Source organism: Somniosus microcephalus, chromosome 16 (assembly GCF_052327205.1).
Source record: "Somniosus microcephalus isolate GS21.2 chromosome 16, FLI_Smic_1.0, whole genome shotgun sequence".
NCBI lineage: Eukaryota > Metazoa > Chordata > Chondrichthyes > Squaliformes > Somniosidae > Somniosus > Somniosus microcephalus.
Genome location: NC_141002.1, coordinates 91,277,735 through 91,299,511, shown reverse-complemented (window position 1 = coordinate 91,299,511; position 21,777 = coordinate 91,277,735). Strand labels below are relative to the sequence as shown.

Here is a 21,777-nt window from a genome sequence, read left to right as displayed (position 1 = left end):
AAGGTTACGGAGGATGTAATGGAAGCTTTCAAAATTATGAAAGGTTTTGAGTGGGTAATTAATGAAAGATTGTTTCCATTGGTTGGCAAATTGGTCATACACTCAGGATTATCAGGACTAGCGAAATAAAGGGCGAAGTTAGGAAAACAGTATTTGCACACAGGGGGATATTAGAACATGGAGTGCTGGTCACAACTGACTAGAGGCCAATGGAATATAACTCCAATGCAGTATCAAATCAAAGTTTAAAAATTACTCAAGAAAGTCTCTCATCTCCCCAGGGAACTTTATAAACTTAGACAGAGTTGTTTGGGAGTGTGGGTGTTCCCATCTGTGGTCTAAAAACACTTAGCGACCTGTGTATGAAAATAAGGGCTCTCTGCTGACCGAGACAGTTTCGTTTGGAGCTGGGTCAAGTTAAAAAGATGTCACCTAGCTGGAACCAGCTACCAGTCTCAGAGTCTTACTGCACGCTTAACCCTCTGAGGCAAAGTTCTGCATGAGTACTTGAGTCTCAAAAGTTCTCTCATAAAAAACAGAATTTTCACTCATCTTCATATCTCCACCATTCCACCCTGCCTGCGGCCCTCCATGCAAACATTTTTCTCCTTCTCCTGCAAGACAGGAACCATTGTGCCCCACGGTAATCTCAGACTGCACCTACTCCTATAACAACCAATCCCATTCCCAACACGATCCTTATTCATCTCCCTTTTAAAAGGAGTTTATCGTGTCAGACTCGAGTGCTTTTGCTGGTAGCCTATTCCACATATCAACTGTGCTCCGGGACAATGTTTCTTCCCTTCATATCCCAAATCTGTTTATTATAATAATATAACCTGCAATAGTGGCTTGACGTTCCTACCTTTAATGATTTGCAGAAATATAAAAAAATACTACCTGCAGTGCCTAACAGTCCAAAAAATGTAAAATACCATTAGCATTTATAAACAGAGTGTAAAAACCACCTAACCCAGGTACCAATTGTTCATGAAAATCATATTAAAACAAATGTCTTGTGGCATAAATTTCTTTATGTTTGACTAACTTACACTCAGGCTTCCTTTTAAGAAAATATAGAAATATTAGGCTGCTCTTTAGAAATAATAAAAGGAGAAGGAAAATGGAAAGACTTTAAAAGGGCTCACCCACAGTCTATCGGGAAAAAAATAAATACTTCTTTTACTGTTATTAAAGTGCCGCTGATTTTGTGGTTTCACCATTCTGGGTACCCTTCCCTTCATAATTGCTCCGGTGACGACGCAAAGTCGCCGAACCCTGGGGAAAAAGGTCTCCTGGCTGTCTTTTGCTTACACATCGGTTAATTGATTAAACTGGCTCTTGGATCATTTGTCTTATTTTATCCCAATCTTTATAGTGTGGGGTGAATCTTCCACATGTGTTTTTGCTATTTGTTTGCATTGCTCATAAGATTGATCCTCAGGATTAGATTAAGAATACCAACTTCATACACAAATAATCATTGCTGCTATATAAGGTCAATCCAAAGTAAAAGGTCGCTCTGATTCTACAGCAGTAATGGCGAATCCACAGCTTCAATGTCTAAAATGGCACACAATTAACGTACATGGGAAAGTGACCACATCAGGGAAATAGTTGACTGACACCATTACTAACCAAAGGCAGTATAAGCAAACATGGAGCCTTTGCCGGTACCGTGCATATTCTGATCGTCAGCAAAACAGTCTCCAGAACCTTGAGAATATTTGGCTGGGTAATCGAGCAGCTCAAGTAGGAGAGGAAATTTGCTTTATCCAGCCCGTGTCATGGATGATCTGCCAAATCAGAGAGCATCTAAAACTAAAAGGGCACAACCGTAGCCTTTGCAAACATCAACTGTATCTCACCATGCTGAGTCAATAACGTCCCGGGTGAGGATCACATGTGGAGTTATTTTCAGTTGTGAACTGATGGGCACTGTCCCAAGTTCCACATACTTCAGCCTAGAGTCGGGGTAAACATGGGATCTTTTCCACCAATCTGTCGCTTCATGACACGCAGACTTAAAAGGGCTCACTATTTAATCATCGTTCCACAGCAGTTTTGACAAGTGGTCTATCTTAAATAGCGACATGACCCGAAAAAGTAGCAATAGGGATTCCAAAAAATGATTTTACACCAACATAATGAGAAAAGGACGAACACTACAAGCTGCTTCTTTGAAACCACCAAGGGTGCCAATTTCATTTCTGGTAACCCAGCAGATAATGGGAAAACAAAGAAGTTATACTGCCGGATACAAAACATTGGCTGGCGAAAATGCACAACCTTTCCTTTCGAAAATATCTCCGTGGCTCATCATTTTCTGGGTCGAGAACTTTCTAAGTGAGGATCACGTATGGAATTATTTTCACTTGTGAACTGTGAGCAGCTTCCAAGTCCCACCTGCTTTTGCCCCCAGTCAAGGCAAATAATTCTTCACTCCACCCCCACTCTGACCATGGCCACCTACACTGTTCCAATGAAGCTCAACGTAAGCTCGAGGAACAGCACCTCATCTCTCGATTAGGCACTTTACAACCTTCTGGACTCAACGTCGAGTTCAACAATTTCAGATCATAACCTCGGCCCCCATTTTTTTTTTCCCCAGACGGCAGCTGATGATGATTCTGCCATTCCTATTTACACCTCTTCCAGACCCATCTTTTGTTTCTTTACTTGCCCCATTACCATCCCCTTTTGCTTTGTACAATCATGCCTTTTTGTCATTTAATCTCTCCTGCCTGCCACCCCATCACAGATCTTCCCTTTTGTTCTTTCCTCCCCCCCCTTTTTCCTGCCTCTGCACTTGTTATAGCTATAACTTTTTCCAGTTCTGACGAAAGGTCATCGACCTGAAACGTTAACTCTCTCTCTCTCCACAGATGCTGCCTGACCTGCTGAGTATTTCCAGCATTTTCTGTTTCTATTTCAGATTTCCAGCATCCACAGTATTTTGTTTTTGAAATAATAATTCTTCAAAAAAAAATCCCTCCCAGTTTCAATACACTGGGTCACACACACATATTGAGAAATATGGTCCCAAGTTCATATATGATCTCAAAATAAAATGTAATGACATGAATCAGTCATTCATGAAAGAAAGACTTATGAAATAATACTGAGCGGCCTGCGGGTGGCGCTGTCCATGGAGAGTATAAATACTCGGGCATGGGCCCAGCTTGTGCAGGACATTCTTAACAGGAACTAGTGAAGGACACAACTAGACCGCCATGTTGTAAAACAGTTGATTAAAGCTTTGTTTAATGCTTAGACCAAGTGCCTAGTAGTTTTCGTACGTCATGTGGTACCTCTGTAATTAAACTGTCACAGTGTTTATTTGGCACAATGTTGGTTTCTTTGGTCAAACCTCTCAAGGAGAAAGAGAACGCAAATATGAGTTGAATTGCAAAGATTACAATCAAATGTGACAACGTCCCAGACGAAGAATACCCTGTGACTAAAGATAATAATACAATGCAGTTTAATAGCAAACAATTTAAAGAATTTAGTTCCTGTGAATTTAGGCCACATTAGCTGATAATATTAAAAATGATTAAGCACCTAGTTTCTCTTGGGAGTGCTGCTGAAGTGTGCACGGCAGTTTCTTTATAACCCTTACCTTAGCGAGGGAATCATCGTGCACCACAGTGTTGGTCGTCAAAAGGACCAGGACCGTCTGAAGAAGCTTGAGTTCCTCCAGCCCGTTTTCCATCAACTGCCACAGCATGTTAATGATATTCCCAGCCGCACCCTGTCAAAACCAGACAGTGAACAGCTGAATACAACTTTATGGCAAAACAATACGGCTAGAGGTAAAATGGCTGTAATAGGGTTTACAATTGTAACGGAGAATCATTGAACAGTACAGCACATAAGGAGGCCATTCGACCCATCGAGTCGCCACCGGCTCTTGCGAAGAGCAATCCAGTTAGGCCCACTCCCCCTGCCCTTTCCCCGTATCCCTTCTGTTTTGCTCTTTCCACCCCCCCTCCATGATATTTTTTCCTTAAAAATTGAATATATAATAACTTAAAAGAAATTATAAATGTACAAAGAGAACACAGTCTGCAAAACTTAGGATGATAAAACTGGATCTCTCTACTGGCAGCAAGCTGTAATATTGGACACAGCAGATAGACTGGTCAGTGAAATAATATAGCTCAGGGATAAAAATTAAGAAATGCTACTCTTACTTAGATTGGATTATTCAATGGTTTTGCTGCTTCTAGTATACAATATATACTTGTGTATGAGTTAACCTCTCTATTTTTTAGTCAATTAAATTTTTCTATGAGCTTCATCGAATATTAAGGCAACATTCTAGACATTACTAACTGACCAAATTTACAAATAATTGCCTCTTCACTGATAATTTGATAGTGATATATAAATATAGCTTTACTATTTAAGAAACAACATCCAGATCCATTCGCAGACACACGTGAACCTACTGTCAGCCAGGGATGACATATGATCAACTGCAGGTGTTTCCACAGCTGGATTGGTTCAGGCTAGATTCTGTCCAAAGGATTTGGGAACACATTTTAAGTGCACTGATGGATCTCCTGCGGTGTTGCAAGCAGGCTTGAGGATAAAAGTTGAACTGGAGGGTCCAAGGATGGGGAAGGCAAGTCTGGGTGGATGTCAGCGCTGAGGCTTAGGGTGAGTGGCTTGAGGTTTAGGATGGGTGGATGGTGGGGCTTGGGGTTGGGAAGAAACTCTATTTACAAAAAACCCCCGAAAAATAAGCCTAGGAGTGGAGCACACGGAGGGTCTGAATAAAGTCTGGGGCTTGTAGAATCTTTCTTCGACAGCACCTCCCAAACCTGTGCCCTCTACCATCAAGAAGGACAAGGGCAACAGGCGCACGGGAACACCACCACCTCCAAGTTCCCCTCCAAGTCACACACCATCCTGACTTGGAAATATATCGGCCGATCCTTCATCGTCGCTGGGTCAGAATCCTGGAACTCACTCCCTAACAGCACTGTGGGAGCATCTTCACCACACGGACTGCAGCAGTTCAAGAAGGCAGCTCACCACCACCTTCTCGAGGGCAATTGAGGGCAATTAGGGGTGGGCAATAAATGCTGGTCTTGCCAGCGACGCCCACATCCCATGAAGGAATATTTTTTAAAAAATCACAATATTACAGAACAGAAAGGGGCAATGCAGCTCAACATGACTGCGCTGGCTCTCAGAAAGAGGTATCCATTTAGTCCCATTCTCCTGCTCTTTTCCCATAGCCTTTTAACATTTTCTTTTTCATATATTTGTCCAAAGCTTTCCTTTCAGTCTGAGCCTGGATAGTGAGCGTCAAGGTAGTTGCAACCTGGAGCCTTTTTCCTTTGCTGCATGTGATTGAGCAGATTGTTTTTTTGCTCTGATGTAATTAGGTTAGAATTCTTTTGTGGACTGTGTTTTGGAAAGGATTCGCTCACTATGTTACTATGAGTAAAATAGAAAAACAAAAGAAACCAAAATAAGCAATATAAAAGAGGAAAAAAAAAGATTTAACTAGTGATGAAGTGGAACATTGACAGATAGACTTGATGGTCATATATATGTAAGAAATGTCATTATAAAGAAGAATTAGTCATCCAGACTGATACCTGGGATGGCAGGAATGACGTATGAGGAGAGAGTGGGTTGATTGGGCTTATACTCACTGGAGTTTAGAAGAATGAGAGGGGATCTCACTGAAACTTATAAAATTCTAACAGGACTAGACAGACTAGATGCAGGAAGGATGTTCCCGATGGCGGGGAGTCCAGAACCAAGGGTCACAGTCTAAGGATAAGGGGTAAGCCACTTAGGACTGAGATGAGGAGGAATTTCTTCACCCAGAGAGTGGTGAACCTGTGGAATTCTCTACCACAGAAGGCAGTGGAGGCCAATTCATTAAATATATTCAAGAAGGAGTTAGATATATTTCTTAAGGCTAAAGGGATCAAGGGATATGGGGAGAAGGCAGGGACAGGGTACTGAATTTGGATGATCAGCCATGATCTCATTGAATGGCGGAGCAGGCTCGAGGGGCCGAATGGCCTACTCCTGCTCCTATCTTTTATGTTTCTATGTTTCTATCCTCCCATCATCTAGGAATCTTATTTGCCTTCCCTCTTAAAGGGTATACACACGCCTATTATGTAGCTGACGAGGAGACTGAGGCTTAGAAACATAGAAGATAGGAGCAGGAGTAGGCCATTCAGCCCCTCGAACCCGCTCCGCCATTTAATGAGATCATGGCTGATCATCCAAATTCAGTACCCTGTCCCTGCTTTCTCCCCATATCCCTCGATCCCTTTAGCCTCAAGAAATATATCCAACTCCTTCTTGAATATATTTAATGAATTGGCCTCAACTGCCCTGTGTGGCAGAGATTTCTACAGGTTCACCACTCTCTGGGTGAAGAAATTCCTCCTCATCTCAGTCCTAAATGGCTTTAGACTGTGACACCTGGTTCTGGACTCTCCCGCCATCGGGAACATCCTTCCTGCATCTAGTCTGTCTAGTCCTGTTAGAATTTTATAAGTTTCAATGAGATCCCCTCTCATTCTTCTGAACTCTAGCGAATAGAAGCCTAATCGACCCAATCTCTCCTCATACGTCATTCCTGCCATCCCAGGTATCAGTCTGGTGAATCTTCGCTGCACTCCCTCCATGGCAAGAACATCCCTCCTCAGATAAGGCGACCAAAACTGCACACAATAATACTCAAGGTGCGGTCTCACCAAGGCCCTGTACAACTGCAGCAAGACATCCTTGCTCCTGTACTCGAATCCTCTCGCTATGAAGGCTTGAAATGATAGCTGTGCCATTTAAAACCCCAGTTTCCTCATCAGCTACATTACCTGGGGGCTGGAGTTGCAAACAAATACCTATCTTGGTTGTGTTGCAGAAAGGATTAACAGTTGCTGCTAAAGCTTAGCACCTCCAACTGTTTGTTGGGATATGTTGGCTATGTTTGCAGGGATATTAAAGGGGAAGCTAGATAAGTGCATGAGGGAGAGAGAGTAATAGAAGGATATGGTGATAGTGAGAGATGAAGTAGGGTGGGAGGAGGCTCGTGTGGAGCATAAACACTGGCATGGACCCGTTGGGCCGAATGGCCTGTTTCTATGCTGTCAATTCTACGTAATGTTGTGAGGCCAAGCTGTAGTCAGGAGAATGGTGGCAACGTACTCGGGCATTTTATGGTGAGCTGTGCTGCTCACCATGGTGCTCAGAAGGAATTCCTGGGACATGTTGTCTGAGGCTCAAGCTCACGCTTTCAGTTATCTAATTACTATCTAGTGACTATCTTTTTTGTTGGGTTGGGGGTGGGGTAGGGGAGAGGGGAGGGATTTCTTTAGGTTGCGTTGACATACCTGCCGATGGGATATTAGAACCAAATCGCTCCTCTATGGCAGGATTGTTAATCCAAACCCCGAGTCAGAGTACCCACAGTACTCATTCACCAGCCTGGTTTAATTGATGTGACCTGCAAGGGTAGAAGCCTTGGTTCGAACTAACTTACACGCCTCTCTTTAACCTAGAGTCCTCTCTCACACACTTCGCTATACGAGGAGAATGTGTGCAGTCCGTATCATGTGACTGAACAGGCGGGGGTTCTTTTCTCTAGAAAAGAGAAGACCGAGAGGTGACCTGACAGAGATCTTTAAAATTATGAAGGGATTCGATAGGGTAGACGTAGAGATGTTTCCACTTGTGGGAGCTCAAAACTAGGGTTCATAAATGTAAGAGTGTCACTAATAAATCCAATAAAGAATTAAGAAACTTCTTTACTCAAGAGTGGTTAGAATGTGGAACTCGCTACCACAAGGAGTAGTTGAGGCGAATAGCACAGATGCATTGAAGGGGAAGCTAGATAAGCATATGACGGGGAAAAGAACAGAAGGATATGGTGATAAGATGAGATGAAGTAAGGTGGAAGGAGGCTAGTGTGGAGCATAAACACCAGGATAGGCCTGTTGGACTGAAGGGCCTGTTGCTGTGTTGTAAATACTATGTAATTTCTCATAGTTTGGATTGCAGACTCTTCAACAAAATGATAGGTTTCCACTCGTCATACAGCCAGATGACCAAAAGAAAGTTCAGCATGAAATATTTTAAATGCTATAGAAATGAGGGTCCAAAGAGTTATGATAGACTCTAGCCACTAAATGCACCAACACACCGACAACATCCATTTAAACATCAAACGATTTTTATAGTTGGTGTCCTGCGTACCTCAGAAACTACTTCATGAGACATGAGCCTCTGAATTGCTGACAAGCATAATTGAGCAATCTTGGGTTCCTTGGTTCCACATCCCATGAGCAGTGGCTGGACAACTTCAGAGCTGTTTTCTTTCAAGGCTGGGAACAGAATCATTCAAAAAGAAATGTCACTTAAAAGAAGTCTGTAGTTATGAAGTGTTTATGAACATCAATTTAGAGTTGGATTGACTGTCTGCCCAGACTGCACTAAAAAACCTAACTGCATCAGATACATTCATCAGAAACGGAGTCAAATATTGCTCTTCAATAGAAACACTTGTAATAAGCAATAGCCCACTTTATTTACAGCTTCGCAGAAATTCCACTTTAAATCTATACTGTAATGATGTGCTTCTAGTCACTGATCATGTGTTAACTCAGATTCCTACATTTCAGCTTGCATGTCCCCACACACTGGACTCTTTAATGCCTCATTTGTATTCAAAAAGAACCAGTTCCATTACACCATTGCCTGGTTGTTTTGCTGCCAAATCTGCCCTGTTTAAAATACAGTGCAGGTTTGGCAACGGGGGAACAACTATGTACGCTCAAGATCTGTGCACGTGCAGCTGTTTGCAAGTCACAAACGTCACTTTAAACCTATTGAACGCGTGCAAGATTTGCAAATGTTTCATCGCTCAAAGTGGCATTTGCAATTTGGCTGGGATCTGCCTTGATTTTGGGGGGGGGGGGGGGGGGTTGTCGAGGGGGTCGATATGGACAAGCAATGGCAAAGGTGAGAGGCCAGATTGCTTTAAGAGTTAATATGGTGGGCCCAGTGGCAGCTGTTTACCTTTGCTAACTCTGCACTCTATGTGATCACTCTACTGTGATCAGGTTTGTTACTTCACAACATGGCTCCAATAGTGTTGCTGGAACCAATCCTGGGGTATTAGATCATCCCAGGTTCTATCGCTGATGAGTTAGCTGTTCCCAGTAGCAGGGGGGGAGGTGGCAATTAGGATGCTAAAATTGGTCTCATTGCCCTGGGCTGCAAAAAAGGGAAAAATCAGCCACGGGCGTCACCATCCAGGTGTTCCCATTACAGGTACACTATCCTTTATCCGAACTTCCGAAAACTGAAAACCTCTAAAAAAACGAAAGTTTTTTTGTTCAGCATAAGTCGTGCGCACGACATGACCAGAGTGGCGCACGACTTACGCTGAGCAGGGCAGAGGCTCACAGAGTTCCCTCCTGGGTAGGAGATTGCAGGCCGAGCCGGGCAGTGTGAAGGAGGTACCGGGAGAGTGAACCCAACAATACAGCGGCCCGTCCGATATTCTTTTCTCCCCCCCGACCCGAACCGAACCGCGGCCCGTCCGATATTCTTTTCTCACCCCCCCCCACCCGACCCGACCCCTGACCCGAACTGCGGCCCGTCCAATATTCTTTTCTCCCCCCCCCCCCCCCCCCCACCCGAGGCCCATCTGATATTCTTTTCTCCCCCCCCCCCAACACCCGACCCCCGACCTGATTTGCGGGCCAGCTTAGTAGGAGTCAGCCGATATCCGGCTTTCCAGAGAAGCAGGAAGGGGAATGAGACACGGAACAGTCGCAAGAGGTAGCCTGAACTTTTAAAATTTATATTAAATACAAATTTCCCAGTCTTATAATACCTTCTGAATTCCGAAAAACGAAACTCAGCTGGTCCCAAGGCTTTCGGATAAGGGATAGTGTACCTGTACTAATCATTATCCAGGTATGCTGTTTCAAAATGCATATATGTTGACATCAAGTAAAGACAGGACTGGGCTCAGTTAGTATTTGCTTTGCCCATCATATGAATCTATACTTTATTTCTTTAAGGAAAAGCATTTTAAAAAGGTATTTGTAAAAAGCGAGCTATTTTAAACATAAACACAAGAGCTGGAAAGTGGGATTAGGCTGGATTTTTGGCCAGCACAGACACAGTGGGCTGAATGGCCTCCTCCCGTGCTGTAAATTTCTATGATTCTTATTTTTGGAGGAGGCTACAACATCCCAGTTTTCGCCCCAGTTCCCCATGCCACACAATTGCAGCCAAAAGGACACTTGGACAACCTGATGCCTGTCCACTACCAAAGCTGCTCTGATTCGGCTGCCAGAGGGTGCGCCAGCACGCTGCAGGGATGACAGTTGTCCAGATTCTTCCTCTTGTTCCTGCGAGCACAATGCTAGGCCTCCATTCACTGCATGGTCACAGCAACACAAATGAACTGAGTGGGCGAATCAAACCTCTGTTCCACCACTCTACCGCACTATGAACTGGAACTCCCAACATTCTCCAAAGGATCTCATACATTTTGCATGTATTTCCCCCCCCCCCCCCCCCCCCACACTTTTGCACCTTCACGCCAAATTGTTGTTGAGGAGGTCGGAAACTTACTCCCAGACCTCGGTCAATGCTGCTCTTTACCAGATGAAAGTGTGGCTTGAATTCCCTACTTCAAATTAGAATGGCTAGGTGGATGCGGGTAAATGGGATTAGGATATTTGCGTGCATGGAGGGTGAACGCCAACATGGACTGGTTGGTCACAATGGCCCGTTTCCTTGTTGTAACTTCTATGAATTTCTATGCAACTTGTGGGGAAGCATTTCACTAATGCACAGCCAAGTTTAGAATTATTGGTTCAAATCTACATTGAATTATTCGATGGCATTCTGCAATGTGTTTTGCCTTCACAGTGGCCCAAATGGCTATCACACAAAGTTCTAAAACCTATAGTGTAATCTAGTGTTGGACCCCAATGTGCTTGGCAAGTATTCCCTCAATCGCTTTCACCAAGTGTTACTGATGTGGGAAAATGTACAGAAAAAGGTTACAGCTAATAAAAGCTTTACATTCACAGCTTAGTAGCATTTCGTATAAAATTTTCAAAATACAAAATGATAACTGCTGTCAGGGATACAAGTTTTTAGCAAAAATGCTTTACTAAAGGCCAGGTTTCGGGAAGTTCACACTTACCTGCCAAAATGTCTGCGTTTCGAGCAGCTATAGTTTTAACCTTCACAATTCCGGATTCAGCAGCCTAGTAAAATCAGACAAGACAGAAACATTAAAATAGGTAGCTATTAAATTTTTTTTCAGATGATCTGTGTATTTTGTGTTACAATATTCATGTAAGAAGGGGTTTCAAACCCTATCCTATCAGAGGAGTATATTGGAACTTAATGTCCCTGAGATTCCTGGGGCTGGGAAGGGTAATGTTGGTGGGGGAGAGGGGAGCAGAATCTGGCTCCTCCAAGGCTCTACCCCCTTTGCGACCCCAACGCAAATCCCAGTACAGGTAGGCTACCTTTTATCCGAACTTCCGAAAACCGAAACCCTCTAAAAACCGAAGGTTTTTTCGTTCAGCGTAAGTCATGCGCACGACATGACCAGAGTGGCGCACGACTTACGCTGAGCAGAGGGTCAGCGTAAGTCGTGCGCACGACCCCGACCCCCGCCGCCGACCCCCCCGCGGACCCCCGCCGACACCCCCCGCGGACCCCGACGACCCCCACCACGACAAATTTCCCAGTCTTATAAAATACCTTCCGAAATCCGAAATTTTCCGAAAACCGAAACACGGCTGGTCCCGAGGTTTTCGGATAAAAGGATAGTCTACCTGTACTTTTAATGGCAGACCCATTACATGCCCACCGAAAAATGGGCTAGCATATAACGTAATGCAAATTAAGAAAATGTACTTTCATCATTTACGCCCTTAACAATGCTGTACATCGGGGATATCTGCGAGTCTCTGCCGTCCAGTATTGCTAGAGCTAATTTCAGTTGTGCAGTCAATTGAAGAGCAATTGACAGAAAGGAAGGAGTCCTTCATCTTTCCTATCCACCCCAGAGCCCTGTGGACCGTGAATGCCGTGTCAAGGTGCTGCAAACAAATTCCAGCCTCGACAGGGTCAGGGACTTCAGCACTGGCCGAGCGGATGTTCTGTTCTGCCCAGGTACTCTGCCTCTCTCCCGCCAGGCCTCTCCAGGAATTTCAGGGCCATTTATATGCATCAGTTGAACAAAATCGCTGCCTCAAAACAGAGATGTGTTTAAATTCTTTCTGTCTTTCAGATGAGACGTTAAAAAGATCCCATGAAACTATTTCGAAGAGGAGCAAGGGAGTTCTCCCTGGTGGTCTGACCAATATTTATCCCTCAACCAACATCACTAAAAACAGATTGGCCCAGAAATTCGGCTCTCCCCGGGTGAGTACGCACGGGGTACTCACCCGTAGGCCGAATGGATTTGCCGGTTTCCTGCATGCACGGGAAACCGGCACTTCCGACCCTCTGAACGAAGAGGTTCAGAGGTCGAACGCGCGCGCAGGGGAGGCTGCGCTTTGAACTTAGGTTTTTTTTTTTTTTTTAAATACAGGTTTTCCCGGGAGGGTAAGCCTGCAGGATTTACACATTTAAATAGCAGGCGTAAGGCCTGCTTTTTGCAAGGTAAGTGGTCAATTAATTAAAATTAAAACATTTTTTCCACAGGTTTATTATTTTTAAATACTTTAAAGCAAGGTAAGTTTATTTTTAGCCCCGTTATAATATAAAATTATTTTTTTCAAAAATTTAAATTGTTTAAAATAGTTATTTAATGTAATTTATAGTTTATTTAAAAAGTGATGTTTTTAAAAAATTTATTTGAAGGTTTACTGTTATTTTGAGGCCCGTAGCATTCATAAGTTTTGACAGGTCTTCCTGTCAATCTTATGAATGGGCTTTTCCCTCCTCCGATTGGCTGCCCATGGCTCACGTGATCCCAGGGGACGCATCGCACTAACTACGCCCCTGGGACACGCAAGCACAGCGCGCCGGTAGCTGGGTCAGGCCCCGGAGCGGAATTCCACGGGGCCCTACAGCTCAACTGCCGGCGCGCAAGGTAAGTGCAGGTCGGGGGCTTGCACCCGCGGGAAGCCCCCGACCCGAATTTCTGGGCCATTATCTAGTCATTATCTCATTGCTGTTTTTGGGACCTTGCTGTGTGCAAATTGGCTGCCACGTTTCCTACATTACAACAGTGACTACATTTCAAAAAATACTTTATTGGCTGTAAAGCACCTTTGGACATCCTGGAGGTTGTGAAAGGAACAAAAGGACAAATAATTGTGTGTAGTACACTTCTAATTTAAAACAAACTTTACCTTCAAATAATGATTAATGGTCATTTCAATACAATTATCCTACAATAGTTGGCAACAGTATAAAGACATTATGCCCGTGTCTTGCAACTTCAAAGACATCATTCATTCTTGAACAAACCAAATCCCATTTAGTAAAGATTCACTGGAGAAAAAAACTAAACATGCCACACTCCTTAATGTGTTCATCATTATTAACACGTGCAGTACACTCTTCTTCCTTGTTCCATATTAAGGAAATTAGCACTGCACTTTCCCCAACATTATACAGGAAACTTTCGATTTACCGGCACCTAAATAACCGGAAATCTTGGTTAACCGGCAAAATTCAGGAGTAGGTTCAGGTAACTTTTATTACTTGCCTTCCTCCATCTGTTGCTGTGCAAGGGTGTGGCTGCAGCTGTTGCTAAGCTACAGAGACGCTTGCAACTTGTGGCCATTGTTCTGAACCTGTTGCTAAGCAACAGGGTTTGTTGCTTTATACGGAGCTCTCAGCTCTCCCTATCTTTTACTATAGCTTTCAGTTAGCCGGAATTTTTGATGAACCGGCACCACGTCGGTCCCGTCCGTGCTGGATAAAAAAAGGTTTCCTGTAGCAGGAAAGCAAGATTAAATGTCATACACTGCCTGGCAGAAGATTTAGGGCTAAGAAGTACTCACTGTCACAATTATTAAAGGTAATTTTCAAGGAAGGAATTTTTTATCACTTTCTCGCCAACTGTAATTACTTCGAGATGAACAATTATTAGATCCACTATCCAGCAAATTTTATTCCAGTGAGCAATGGCAAGCCCAGTTCATTACATTGCAGATAGATAGTTATCCGGCCATTGGCATTAGTGAACCGCACAAACTCCTCATTACATAACATAACAATTAGAAAGAAAAGACTTGCATTTCTATAGCACCTTTCACGACCACCGGACATCTCAAAGCGCTTTACAGCCAGTGAAGTGCTTTTGAAGTGGAGTCACTGTGGTAATGTAGGAAACGCGGCAGCCAATTTGCGCACAGCAAGGTCCCACAAACAGCAATGTGATAATGACCAGATAATCTGTTTTTGTTATGTTGGTTGAGAGATAAGTATTGGCCAAGACACCGGGGATAACTCTCCTGCAGGAGCAGGAGTAGGCCGTACGGCCCCTCGAGGCTGCTCTGCCATTCAATAAGATCATGGTTGATCTTCGACCTCAACTCCACTTTCCCGCCCGATCCACATATCCTTTGATTGTCTAAGTGTCCAAAAATCTATCTACAGTAGCTCAGTCTTGAATATTACTCAACGACCTTTGGGGCAGAGAATTCCAAATATTCACAACCCTCAGTGAAAAAATTCCTCATCTCAGTCCTAAATGACCGACCCCTTATCCTGAGACTATGCCCCTAGTTCTTGACTCCCCAGCCAGGGGAAACAATCTCTCAGCATCTACCCTGTCAATCCCCCTCAGAATCTTGTATGTTTCAAGGAGATCACCTCTCATTCTTCTAAACTCGAGAGTATAGGCCCAATCTACTCAACCTCTCCTCATAGGACAGCCCTCTCGTCCCAGGGATCAGTCTAGTGAACCTTGATTGCACCCCCTCTAAGGCAAGTATATTCTTGGTTAGATAAGGAGACCAAAACTGCACAGTAGACTACTGCTCCAAGCTGAACAACTAGGTTTAATTAATTTTGTGCAATATTACAAACTTAACTTCCTTGACAAAAGCTAGGCATTTATGCAGGGTCACCTGTTACACAATTTATTGAAATTGTACATTGAACATTATGTGGAAATGCATAGATTATTATCGCTAGAAAGGCTGGATCCTCTTATTTCCCATATACAGATTCAGTTCAAACGTGCAGCACCATAGGGCAAAGGGGTAACTATGGGCTCTAAGGATTTCAAGAGTTTTTAAAATCGTTGTCAGTTGCATAGTTATGTTTTACCCACCCAGTTTAATAAAGGCTTTTTAAAAAAAAATCAATTTCTAGGTCACGAAAAAAAAATGACTGACTAGCTCATATCTAATATGGGATAGATTCATTCCCCTCTCCGCCAAATCATAAATAAGATAAACTAAATTACTCCACTACATTACCCAACAGCCATTGAGGATCTTGGAATCATAGAATGTTAAGGCACAGAGGGGATTGGAAAATGATCCCTTGCTTCTCTTAACAGCCTGGGATACTTTTCATCTGGGCCTGGCAATTTATCTACTTTCAAAGATGTTAAACCCCTTACTATTTTGTCTCTTACTATGTTTATCCCATCCAGTATTTCACACTCCTCCTCAGCTACAATGTCTGCATCGCTCCCCTCTTTTGTGAAAACAGACGCAAAGTACTCATTAAGAACCATACCTACGTCTTCCGCATCCACACACAGGTTACCTATTTTGGCCTCCAATAGGCCCTATTCTTTCCTTTGTTATCCTCTTGCTCTTTATGTATTTATAAAACATCTTTGGATCTTACTTGCCAATTTTTTTCATGCCCTCTCTTTGCTTTCCTAATTTCATTTTTTATTTCACCCCTGCACTTTCTATACTCCTCTAGGCTTTCTGCAGTACTGAGCTCTCAGTATCGGACATAAGCTTTCCTTTTTTTTGCCTTATCCTACCCTGTATGCCCCTGGACATCCACGGGGCTCTAGATTTGGAAGTGCCACCCTTTTTCTTCAGTTCTTTAAACCCCATCACTGCCTTCAGGACACGAGGTCAGAAGAGGGAGAAATGTCTTTCTGGGTGTTAGTCGGACGCCAAAATGGCTTTCAAGTAACGTGGGAGTGATTATACATGGGGTCTGAAGGTCCAAACTGATTCCAAGAGGAGGAAGAGCGAGAGGCTCTTTTAATTCTGCTTCATTCCAGTGTCCAGCCAGGTTCTGGCAACAGATTCAGGCCACATTGACTTTAAAAACCACAACACTCTGCACTGGCCCTTAATGAGCACTCTGTTTCTCCTTGCACGTAAAACCCAGTTCTTCCAAATTATTAAAGAGCGATGCATTTCCCTACTGAGAAACAGATGGGGGGAGAGTTCTCTGCCAATACCGACAGGAAAAATCCATTGCTTGTACAGCTGGCCAGTCATCAAAAGGGGGAGGGAAGTCCAATTTTGCAAAAGACTAGGGATTTTGTTTAGGTCCGACCCAAGCACTGTATACTTGTTTTCTTCTTTCCTACTTATTCATTTGTGTGTGCCTCTTTTTTTAATTCTTGATAGTTTGATAAGCTTTTAAAGTCCTGGAGTCAGTGTTGCATGAACTTTCATGTAAAATGATTTTGTATAAAAAAATCCAAAAATGTAATTAATGGAAGCAAAACTTTAAACGAAAACATATTGTATTAGAAAATATGGAGCTACTTCAGCCGTGGCCCAGTGGGTAGCACGCTCGCCTCTGAGTCAGAAGGTCGTGGGTTCAAGCCCCACTCCAGAGACTTGAGCACAAAAATCTAGGCTGACACTCCAGTGCAGTACTGAGGGAGTGCTGCACTGTCGGAGGTGCCGTCTTTCAGATGAGACGTTAAACCGAGGCCCTGTCTGCGCTCTCAGGTGGACCTAAAAGATCCCACGGCACTTTTTCGAAGAAGAGCAGGGGAGTTATCCCTGGTGTCCTGGGCCAATATTTATCCCTCAACCAACATCATTAAAACAGATTATCTGGTTATCATCACATTGCTGTTTGTGGGAGCTTGGAAATTGGCTGCCGCGTTTCCTACATTACAACAGTGACTGCTTCAAAAGTACTTCATTAGCTGTAAAGCGCTTTGGGACGTCCCGAGGACGTGAAAGGCGCTATGTAGATGCAAGTTTTTTTTCCTAATCTGAAGGCACTAGATCCCTTTGAGATTAAAAAAATGTAGTTTCCAAAACGAAAACTCAGGTCAATTTAATCTTGGTTTTCACCTCATACAGCTAGCTCATCCAGAGCGCACAGACAAATATGTAAGAAAAGATTCATTTTCAACAGCATGAAAAATGTATGCACAATATAGATGGTAACTTTATTACTGGGAAAGTTACATATTGATATGGTTGGGGGGGGGGGGGCAGGGGAGTGGGAGTAATTGGATCACTCTTTCAAAGAGCCGGCACAGACACGATGGGCCGAATGGCCTCCTTCTGTCCTGTATCATTCTCTGATTCTATATAAAGAAAATTATGGCTAGCAATGTTCCCTCTAATTTTTTTTTTTTTTTTTTTTTTTTTTTTTTTTTTGAGTGCGCGGCCCAAATTCCCACGCATACGCAGTTTTTCCATTGTCAAGCTGGCAAACGGCCTTCACGGGACCTCCAGACAGCTCCGTAGCCATCCACCTCAAGGGGAACATTGATGGCTAGTATGAGGTAAGGTAAATTAGGTGCTGTGTCCCTCTACCACTGGAATCCCATATCTTGAGCCAAAAGTAAGTCATCTTTTGTAAAAAAAAAATGAATTAAAATATACAGCAGAATCCTGAATGTCACAATCCAAGTCTCCCAGGAGTGGAAGCAGTTAACTACATAGTTGAAAGCAACTCGATTTTACCACCATGTCTCTCAGAGTTGACTGTATGTTCTCATTTTCTGTTTTTTTTCTTATGAAGGTGACAGTAAATTACCCTTGCTCGTCTTTGGAAAGCTTTATCTGATCTGGATGAAGCATGACACCCCACCCAGTTAAAGTTTAAAAAAAGTTTCAATAAATAACTCCTGCCCTGCAGACGACTGAAAATCCTGTTACCTTCCATTCCCTCGCCCTGGAAGCCCAACATCGCATGGCTCCACTCAGGCTGGTGTCAGCGATGATGTAAGTGAATGAATAGCTCCATAGCGAACAATACTAATCCAGGGGGGGCCCCCCACGCAGGGAAACGGATATTGGCCGAGGTTTGAAACTGCAGTCTGTGGATTCTAATCGAATATAGGCATCTGGGCACTCAAACCCATCTGCTCTCCAGTTTTGTCTTGTTAAAATGTTTTGAAAAATCTTGAAAGGCCAGAACCATTTGAGAGAAAACTACTTCAAATAATTCATTATGGCCAACAACTATTTCTTAACTGATTACAGGAAACTGTGCGCTATCCGGCACCGACCTGTTGCCATCCCATCAAAACTGCCGGACAAACCAGCGCTAATGTTGAAACATACGGAGATTTTGAGCTCCGTATCGGGCAACAAACCCTTAGCAACAGCTTCTAAACAGTCGGCCGTACCTTGCAAGCGTCTCTGTAGCTTAGCAACAGCTTCAGCGAGACCTTGCAGAGCCTGACTGGTGAAAAAAAAGCAACGAAAAGAAAAAAAACCTAACGCAACGGCTCCTGATTTTTGCCGGTGGCTCGAGCATTCCGGACAGTTAACCTCTGGATAAACCAAAGTTTCCTGTACAAAGGAGTATTGTACCAACCCATGATAGCATGCTAACCCATGGTTAGATACAAGGTCAATTACAACAGACCAAAAGTGCACACATTTCACCCAGATGTACGAGACAAATATGTTTGATTTGACTCCAGTGGATAAGTGTAATTTGCTGTTTAGTCAGCTTACTTAATCATAGCCAGATTTCCCAATGTTAATGGTTGTAAACAGGCTATTACCCGGATAATAACCTGTTTACCCAGTTGCAAAATAATGTCCGCAACTTAAACATTATTTTGAAGAATCGGTTTCACCTCCCTTTTAATGGCAACCCTGGCCACAGTGAAGTGAGAGGAGCTGGAAGGTGGCAAGTATTGCTCGCTTGGACAAAAACCCCAATGTTAAAGTAACTAATTTCTCCACTAGACCGCAGGGTCCAGAGTGTTTGGTTCAAAGGTCGAGAGCTTTGTGGAAAATTTTGTACATTATTCGAACAACTGAAACACCACAAAAGTGCTAAAAATGGTCAACAGAAAATGCTGTGCGTTTGCTAAAGCGTCAGCCGTGGCTCGGTGGGTCGCACTCTCTCGCCTCCGAGTCAGAAGGTTGTGGGTTCAAGTCCCGCTCGAGACTGGAGCTCAAAAATCTAAGCTGGCACTCCAGTGCAGTGCTGAGGGAGCGCTGCACTGTCGGAGGTGCCGTTTTTCCGATGAGATGTTAAACTGAGGCCCCGTCTGCTCTCTCGGGTGGATCTCATGGCACTATTTCAAAGAAGAGCAGGGGAGTTATCCCCGGTGTCCTGGCCAATATTTATCCCTCAGTCAACATCACTAAAAAAAATTATCTGGTCATTATCACATTACTGCTTGTGGGAACTTGCTGTGCACAAATTGGCTATCGTGTTTTCTACATTACAACAGTGACTACATTTCAAAAGTACTTCATTGGCTGTAAAGCGCTTTGAGATGTCCGGAGGTCACAAAAGGCGCGATAAAAATGCAAGTCTTTCTTTCTCGCATTTCCTCTTTTTGCTTCAGACATCTAGCATCTGCAGTAGTTTGCTTAGCAAACGGTTAATTTGACAAGAGTGTTCAAGAAAACATCCCAGTGTTCTTCCTCCCTCAAAGACAAAGCTTTTTGCGCAGTGACTCAGACAAGCATTTGGGCAATGAAAGCCAAGTGAAGTCAGACTTGTTGCGTGGAAAAGTAAACACAAGTCTCCTGCAATATTTTCTTTGTGTGTCATTTTGCACTGTTGTTCCTTTTGTGTGTTACGTAGAGAGAAGTACAATTTACACATGGTGTAGGGGCAGCACTGATAAAGGCACTTGGGCAGTATGGCCAGGTTAACATTTCAGTTGTGATTGACCTACCGACTTGGAGGACATTGTAGAACAGTGTTGTCCAATAGAAATTTCTGACAAGCTATAGGTGTGACTACAACGACACTTTTAGCCACATGCACTAATTTTAATAGAAAATGCCTAACAAACATACTTCACGTGTATGTTTACTTAAACATCTAGAAAGACACAGACTGACTTGCATTTATATAGCGCCTTTCACGACCACCGGATGTCCCAAAGCACTTTACAGCCAATGAAACATTTTTGAATTACAGTCACTGTTGTAATGTGGAAAACGTGGCAGCCAATTTGCACACAGCAAGCTCCCACAAACAACAATGTGATAATGACCAGATAATCAGTTTTAGTGATGTTGATGACCAGTTAAATATTGGCCAGAATCTACCACCATTCAGTAACCAAGGAAGTAAAGCACTCAACAATCAAAAAACACTCACAATCTGCTTTTCGACATAGCATTTGACCAACAAACACACAAAAAACATTAAAGTGCACATTCCTATGCCGTGCAAATGAGTATTGACATCACATGCCCAACAAGGTCGATGATTTATTTTTATTGGCTAATCAGTAGATGCATAGACTCAAACTCCACAGTGGACAACATTTAATCCATTTAGAATGCATATGTGCGTGTGTCTTTGTTTCAACCTACTCCATCAATGACCAGGAAAAAAAATATTCTGAAGAGATTATTTCATTTTGGATTCCAGCTCCACAAGGTTGGAAGGCTTTTGGCACTTCCCCCAAGCTGCCATACCTCATGGGGGTTGTTTTCCAAGTACACATTGGCAGCGAGGAACGTCATCAATGGATGGGAAACTGCGGTGTGCCTGCATTCTTGGCAAATGAGATTTACATAGGATATACAGCACAGAAACAAGCCAGTCGGCCCAACCAGTCTATGCCGACATTTATGCTCCACTCGAGCCTCCTCCCAACCTTTTCTCATCTAACTATCAGCATAACCCTCCATTCCCTTCTCCCTCATATGCTTATCTCGCCTCTCCTTAAATGCATCTATACTATTCACTTCAACCACTCCCTGTGGTAGCGAGTTCCACATTTTCACCACTCTCTGGGTAAAGAAGTTTCTTCTGAATTCCCTATTGGATTTCTTGGTGACTATCTTATTATTGATGGCCTCTACAAGTGGAAACATTCTCTCTGTATCCACTCTATCAAAACCTTCCATAATTTTAAGACCTCCATTCGGTCACCCCTCAGCCTTCTCTTTTCAAGAGAAAAAGAGACCCAGCCTGTTCATCCTTTCCTGATAAGTAGAACCTCACATTTCTGGTTCCCTGCCGGTATCATGTACTTGGAAAACTGCCCCCTTTTGTGTGACCCTAGCCAATCAATGATGCCATAATAAAAACAGAAAATGCTGGAAATACTCAGCGGGTCAGGCAGCATCAGTGGGGAAGAGAAAAAGAGTAAACGTTTCAGGTCGATGACCTTTCGTCAGAACTGGAAAAAGTTAGAGATGTAACAGATTTTAAGCAGGTACAGAGGCAGGGAAAGAGGGGAGGGGAGGAAAGAACAAAAAGGAAGGTCTGTGATAGGCAGGAGAGATTAAATGGCAAAAGAGATGACGGTGCAAGGCAAAAGTGGATGGTACCATCCATGTTTGCCTTGCACTATCGTACCATCCACTTTTGCCTTGCACTATCGTACCATCCACGTTTGCCTTGCACTATCGC

General features: G+C 43.4%; 1 protein-coding gene across 2 annotated transcripts in view; it reads right to left on the bottom strand.

The window, feature by feature from the left end:
• mon2 (MON2 homolog, regulator of endosome-to-Golgi trafficking) overlaps positions 1-21,777 on the bottom strand; it is a 158,666-nt gene that overhangs the window by 99,894 nt on the left and 36,995 nt on the right. For both annotated transcript variants that reach the window (XM_086009423.1, XM_086009424.1), the window contains exons 2-4: positions 11,210-11,273; positions 8,236-8,363; positions 3,623-3,754 (exon numbers count right to left, since the gene is read on the bottom strand). In XM_086009423.1, the coding sequence (XP_085865549.1) occupies positions 3,623-3,754; positions 8,236-8,322 (219 nt within the window). In that variant the 5' untranslated portion in view covers positions 8,323-8,363; positions 11,210-11,273. The remainder of the gene's footprint in view (positions 1-3,622; positions 3,755-8,235; positions 8,364-11,209; positions 11,274-21,777) is intronic.